Source organism: Biomphalaria glabrata, chromosome 9 (genome assembly GCF_947242115.1).
Source record: "Biomphalaria glabrata chromosome 9, xgBioGlab47.1, whole genome shotgun sequence".
Taxonomy (NCBI): Eukaryota; Metazoa; Mollusca; class Gastropoda; family Planorbidae; genus Biomphalaria; species Biomphalaria glabrata.
In genome coordinates, this window is record NC_074719.1 from 3,951,600 (window position 1) to 3,958,615 (window position 7,016).

The 7,016-nt window shown below is 33.7% G+C and overlaps 1 protein-coding gene across 3 annotated transcripts; it reads right to left on the bottom strand.

Moving 5' to 3' along the window:
* Positions 1-991: 991 nt before the first annotated feature.
* Positions 992-6,522, bottom strand: LOC129928071 (zinc finger protein 235-like). 3 transcript variants are annotated; one of them, XM_056040419.1, is made up of 3 exons: positions 6,472-6,522; positions 5,054-5,320; positions 992-3,890 (listed from the first exon to the last, which is right to left on the bottom strand). In XM_056040419.1, exons 2-3 carry the CDS (start codon positions 5,276-5,278, stop codon positions 2,787-2,789), a joined length of 1,329 nt encoding a protein of 442 aa, XP_055896394.1. In that variant the 5' UTR covers positions 5,279-5,320; positions 6,472-6,522; the 3' UTR covers positions 992-2,786. The 3 variants fall into 3 exon arrangements, with proteins under 3 accessions (XP_055896394.1, XP_055896396.1, XP_055896395.1); XM_056040421.1 differs by having other exon boundaries at positions 6,387-6,474; XM_056040420.1 differs by lacking the exon at positions 6,472-6,522 and adding an exon at positions 6,356-6,461.
* Positions 6,523-7,016: the final 494 nt, after the last annotated feature.

Below are 7,016 nucleotides of genomic sequence, written 5' to 3' on the forward strand. Positions count from 1 at the left end.
TATAATGATGACAGACATTCTGACATAGGCTTACAAAGCCCTTCCTCATACAGGTGTGTCTGACCTTAGTGACCTGTACAAGGGGGCGGGGACAAGGCATACTGAGTGACTGGAGTCTGGACATATGTTTGTTCTGTATCTCTGACCTACTTTAATCTAAACATGTGGTGGATTAGCATTTAAAAGAGTACAGTATTCCAAAGAGGGTTGGACCAGGACACATTCTTGTTTGACTCGCCTTTTAACTGCACAGTGCCCATCATATATGGTGGAAAGAGACAATAATATTTAGCAGCTTGTATGGACAGCCTATTATCTGTAAGATTTTAAGGAGGCCTTCTCTGCTGAGTAGATCAAAGGCCTTTGTCAGGTCGATGAATGCATTGTACAAAGGCATACTTTGCTCTCTGCACTTTTCTTGAAGTTGATGGATAGAGAAATTCATGTTAATTGGGGATCTCCCTGAGCGAAAGCCGCACTGTGATTCTGGATCACTCTATCAGTGAGTTTTTGTAGCCTGGGAAGTATCACTCGAGCAAAGACTTTGTCTACAATGCTTAAGAGGGCAATTCCCCAGTAGTTGTGGCTTCTATCACCTTTGTTCTTGTATAGGGTGACATATCTTAGCATCCCGCAGACCCTGTGGCAGAGCACTTCATGTAGAGTACTTGACAACTGTTTTATAGCAGAAAGGGAGCTAACCCCTGTAACTTTTTGAAAAAAAAAAGGTATTACTAGAGGTTATCTCCCCTTTATAAAGCTTTGGCTTTAAATAGTATTCTAATTTCAAGTGCTTGTTTAAAAGTTAAAACTGATCTACATTTTTTTACCATAAAACACAGGAAAGCATCATTTTAAATTCGAAAGAACCTCTAACATTACTATTAACGCAATGGCTTGTAGTTGATTAGTCTACAATGGCTTGTAGTTAATTATTCTAACATTATCACAAAAATGACTAACACACACTGCATAAAATAAAGCTACTGAATGAATATTTAAATGTTTATTCCAAGAAAAAAGAAAAACAATAAATAAATCAACATTTAACATTAAGACACACTGCATAATATGAAGCTATTTAATGAATATTTACATATTTACATTCCAAGAAAAATAGTCAAAATCCTAAATATTTTCAAATACAAGAAACATTAAGTGTACGTTAGTCAATTTTATAATAAGTTTTAATGTAATCCGCCAGTAAAATCAATATAGATATTAAATTGTAATTAAATCTCCGCAATTAATTTTCCACATTCTGACCGAATTGTCAATTTTAACATTTCTGCATTCTACCCGGTTATGATCAGACTTCAATAACATGTTTGTTTGTAATCACTTTGGTACAGTATTATAGGAGAATGCATGCTCTTTTTATATAACACAAATAACACGGTAGTTTATAAACCAAAAATGTAATTTAACCAACCATGTTATTGTTAATTAGGGAGGAAAAGAGTTAAAAGAACACCAAAACAATTTACAGTTACAAAAAAAGACAATTTACATTTGGTTTTTCTCAAAACAACACTATGGTCATTGATATATATAAATATTCCTTCCTTCCACTTGCACTGAGACATGGGACTAACAGCGGTTTAGTTCTGCTGAGTAATCCTGGTCAGTTTACACTAGAAGTCCTACTTAAAGACATTTATGTAGAGTTGTGTTGAAGATTTTTTTTGTGTGTTTGGATTGTTGCCTGGTTGTGTATTATGTGTGTTGGACTGTGTCTGAGGTCCCAGGTTTGAACCCTGCCAATGGCTATCCCCCACTATCCTATAAAGCTGAAGGAACATCAGAAATATGTAAACCAAAAACATTTATTGGGTTTTTACAAGTTCCAAGCAAAGGATGTATACTTCTGTATGCCAGTAGTGCACAGAAAATTAGTGTAAAACTTCTTAGTTAGAATCATGATCTTTCAAGAACATACATAACTATGATGTGTCCCTAGGATGGCTATGAAAACATTCTAAGCTTTTGGTGCATGATTAGGAAGTGTGGTTAAGAAGCTAAGTACACTTGAACTTGGCTATGACTCGAGAGTTGTGTTTACTGAGCACCATAGAGCAGCATGGAAAACCTTCTCCAAGATACCCCGCTTCCCACTGGTACACAAATGAGATTGGTCCATAGCGCCGTATAAAAGCTATAATTATTATTATTACTGGTATGTAGACAAACTATAACTGCCAAAAAGCAATATAATGACTATTAACGACAAGCATTTTGGTTGACTTAATGCAACATTTTCTATGACTTGCTTTAAACATTTGACCATAGCTAAAAAAAAACAACTCTGAATTCATATTTTGCCACCACAAAGTTTAGGTCTTGAATGTTGGAGTATTTCTTTAATATCCATTACAAGATGAAGTGATGCTGATATGCTTGAATAAAACTTGCAAGACAGTGAGCTAAAACATTTTCTATGTCTTTAGTCTCTATTCCAGGCTGGTGAGTTTCAAAGACAAAGATTAAGAAAATTGTTTAAACCTATTAAATTTATTTAACATATAAAAGGTTATTTCATTTGAACAAACAAGTGCTGATGCCTAGTAAATTCCTTTCGATATATTTTTATCTTTAAATGGTTTACGGTACCAAGTCCCAGTACTAACAATAACCTCATGATCTTTTAAAATCTATAGAAATGAAAATCATTTCAGATATGTTTAACATTTAGATGGTTTCTCATCAACTAATGAACTGGTGAGTTTTTAATGTCATAGATTTTGAAAAATTGTTTAGAAATATTGGACATTAAAATTTTATTTTTTTTAGGTATGGACAGCTTGGTGTTTTTTCAAATTTGAAGATTGAGAAAATGTTTTTAAACATATTTTACATTGAAATGGTTTTTCACCAGTATGAACCTTTAGGTGAGTTTTTAAATTTGCAGACTGAGAAAATTCTCTAAGACATATTTCACATTTAAATGGCTTTTCACCGGTATGAATATTTAGGTGAGTTTTTAGCCTGTCAGATTTAGAAAATTCTTTTAGACATATTTCACATTTAAATAGTTTTTCACCAGTATGAATCTTTTTGTGAGTTATTAAATTGGAAAGACGTGAAAATTCTTTTAGACATACAAGACATTTGAATGATTTATCACCAGTATGAACCGCTAGGTGAGCTTTCAATGTTACAGCCTGAGTAAATGCTTTTAGACATATTTCACATTTAAAAGGTTTTTCGCCAGTATGAACTGTTTGGTGAGTTCTCAAACTCGCAGAATGAGAAAATTCTTTTAGACATATTTGACATTGGTATGGTTTTTCACCAGTATGTACCTTTTGGTGATCTTTCAATGAAGCAGAAAGAGAAAATTCTTTAAGACATATTTGACACTGAAATGGTTTTTCACCAGTATGAACCTTTTGGTGGGTTTTCAATGTTGAAGATTGAGCAAATTCTCTTAGACAAATTTGACACTGAAATCGCTTTTCACCAGTATGAACCACTTCATGAGTTTTCAATGCCGAAGATTGAGAAAACTCTTTTAGACATATTTGACATTTAAATCGTTTTTCCCCAGTATGAACCACTTGGTGGATTTTCAATCCTGCAAGTTGAGCAAACTGTTTTTGACATACTTGACATTGAAATGGTTTTTCCCCAGTATGTATCACTTGGTGTGTTTTCAAATGAGAAGACTGAGAAAATTCTTTCAGACATATTTGACACTGAAATTGTTTTTCACCAGAATGAATTAACTGATGTTTTTTTAAATTCTGAAGTTTAGCAAATTTCTTATGACATATGTGACATTGATGTTGGTTTTCAGCTTTAGAATGATTTCCAACATCATCATCTTCTATGTCATCAGTGGAGACACTTTTTTCTGAAGTCATTTTCTTTTCTTCCTCAATGGTCTCTTCCTGTAAAAAAAAAAAAAAAGTTTTTTTTGTAATTACTCACACATCATAAATCTAAATGGCAGTACTGGTAATTTACAATGATTCAATAGGTTGGCCAAAACAAACTAATTTAAATATTTCTAGCATAATTATCAATCTAAATTTCACATTATAAATCAAATATTTATAACGATGCATCAGCTACTTTGACAAATCAAATGTGATGCCCCAACGTTCCAATATATATATACTAAAGTATAGGTAAAGGAACAAGAATTTGTCGAATGAAATTAACATATATATAATTTTTTTTAAAGAAAATAATAAAGAGAATAATATTTTTAGCAGAAATAGAAAACAAGCTTTCTATGTAGCATAAATTCTGAACACTTACATAATAATAATATAACATAGATCCTCAAAAAATTGATTAATCAAGGATTAAAAGTAAAGAACTAAGTGCTTTTGATTTCCCCATTTAAAATCAAGAACCCATTCAAGTTGGGTGGACTCAGGGGCTTCCTAATAATCATGAAAATCCCAGTCTTCAGCCAGATTATGCCTGAGATGCCCCCTGTTCGGAAGCCTGATGGATCGACATCAATAGACTCTGAAAGAGCAGGCTATGGAGCCTACATTGACGTTCTTAGTTCTGACACAGTTAAAACCTTAGGGCCATGTTGCTATTTTGTGACACATTGAAAACCTATGGACCTTGTTGCCATTTTGATGAGAAAGCCATGGCGATCTGTGAAGCCTTAAAAGTCACTGACTCTCAGCTTAGAGAGGGACATGTGAGGGCAGTTTGTTTTTGTCACTCGCTCAAAACCTATACTACAGGCTTTGCAAAGCCCTGGACCCAATATTGACACTATCATCAAGACATTGCACAATATAAACCAATGCAATGGCACCCATGTAATAATGCAGTGGGTACTGATTCACAAAGGTGTGTGACTGGCAACACCATAGATGACTCCTTGGCCCACCAGAGAGGACTAACACCACCTAACAAGCAAGCTGTGAGTTTCCTTCATGCTCTGGCATCAATGACAAAGTTCGAGAAACGTTGCAATTATTAGTGACATATTCCTCTTTTTGAAAAAATTCAAGGAAGTATCATGCCAAAACTAAAGATCTGAAGCGGAAAACTTGTATATATATATAAAATAATGTACAGGTACCTGGAGTTCATGTTTCACATAAGAAGTTTCAGCAGAGTTTTCTGATTGCTGTGCATACATGTCTGATTCATCTACATCTATCTTCTCAATTTTTATCTCTGGCACTTTGAAGTCTTGTTCTTCACATGGTTGTGTTAACAAATCTGCTTCTTCCTTTTCCTTCTTCACATTTTTTAAGGCATTGCTTAGATCGAGAGTTAAGTCATGCTTTGTGTCAGCCATCATGGACACTTAATGGATCTACGTTTATGTTTGTTAATATAACTTCTGTTAAAATAAAATAAAATAATTGATTAGAACTAATGTAAAAATAATATTTATTAAAATTATAGCTTCATGTTATTTAATTTTTGAATAATTTGTAAGCTTAATTTCTAAATTTAAAAAATGAAAAGGATTTATATGCAAAATAAGATCCCCTTTCAAAACATCCTGTCCGGCCTATAGTGCAGATGATATAAAGGTCATCTGTTTCTGTGGCCCTTGGTTAACAAGGGTGTAATGTGGCCAGCACAACGACCAACCACCTTTACTTTTCCCCAAATAGTGTCAGGTGGACTCAATTATGCAGCCTAAAAATCCAGCCTTTTTTTTTTTTTAAATTAGTCTTCATCAGGATTTGAACACAGGACACTCTGGTTCGTAAGCCAAGCACTTTGCCATTCAGCTACTGCGCTTCTATGCAAAAATATCAATTTTTTAAACTTCTGTACCAGTAGGTGCCTAATGAAATGCAATGGTAATAGGATGCAATGTCATGGTTTTTACCGGCTTTAAACAATACCTTGGGATGCGTTGGGAAGCTATTATTATCTTTAAAAATTACCATAAGAATGAGAGTGTACAGAGACTTTTTTTTTTAAAGTAATAATAAAAACTATAATAAATATGATTATAAGCTATTTTGTTAATTTTATTGTTACAAATCAGACAAATGGTTTATTTTTAAAGAAAAGTGCCCCACCAACCTCTACTACTAGATCTAGTAGTAGTAGTAGCCAAGTAGGGCTCCTAGCCTAGCGTAAAAATAAAAAGTAGATCTAAATAAATAAGTCCCCACCAAGAAAATTGAGTCTTTTTTAACTTTGCTTTCATTCATACTAAATCATAGTGATAGGTATAAAACGTAGACACCTAAGTCCTATCTAAATATTTATTGAGAGTGCTTCTAAATTCTAAGCCTTAGAATATCTAGGAATAGGAAGTCAACAGTTACTGGGTATTAAACAATTGCGTATAAAAAAATTATAAACAAGATCTAGATTTCTAGATCTAATCATTAAATCTAATTGCAGAGCTAACCAGTCAGGTAAGAAAAACACTATTTTATTACAAGCTTAGACAATGCAAAATGATAGAGATATCTAGATCTAATAGAAATGTATCCTTTCTTTATTTTGCAATTATTATTAGGGTACCTTTTCAGGCATCAGTACCGGAACTCGCCATAGATAAACATCGCGATGATTGCCAACTTTTAGTTCTAAACCAAACCTTCTTATCTTATCTTCTTATCTTATATAATACAGACGTTACTTCAAAAAAGAAGATGATTACGTCCTACGCGTCATGCATTTAGTCATGCATATTAACCAATGACTTAAATTCTGCCAAGTCACTGGTTTTCCTGGCTAGCTCAGGCAACCCATTCCATGCTCTAATAGCACTAGGGAAGAAGGAGTATTCTAATCAATTCACGGTGACAGTGCGGTGATCAGGGCCTTATGCCGATTTGACCGATTGCTCCAAATTGGGCCCAACACCTGGCAATGGCCACGCAATTTACATTTAGCATTTTACTATCTGTCATGGCTCTTATCACAGATGTATGACTTAAAGGGTTAACATATTTAGTGTATTAAACGATCGACGTAACTTGATCAGCCCACTGGCGCATATTGCATTTGAGTTGCTTCCTGTGCATGTTGTATAATAAATGTTGATATAATGATCTAATTAATAT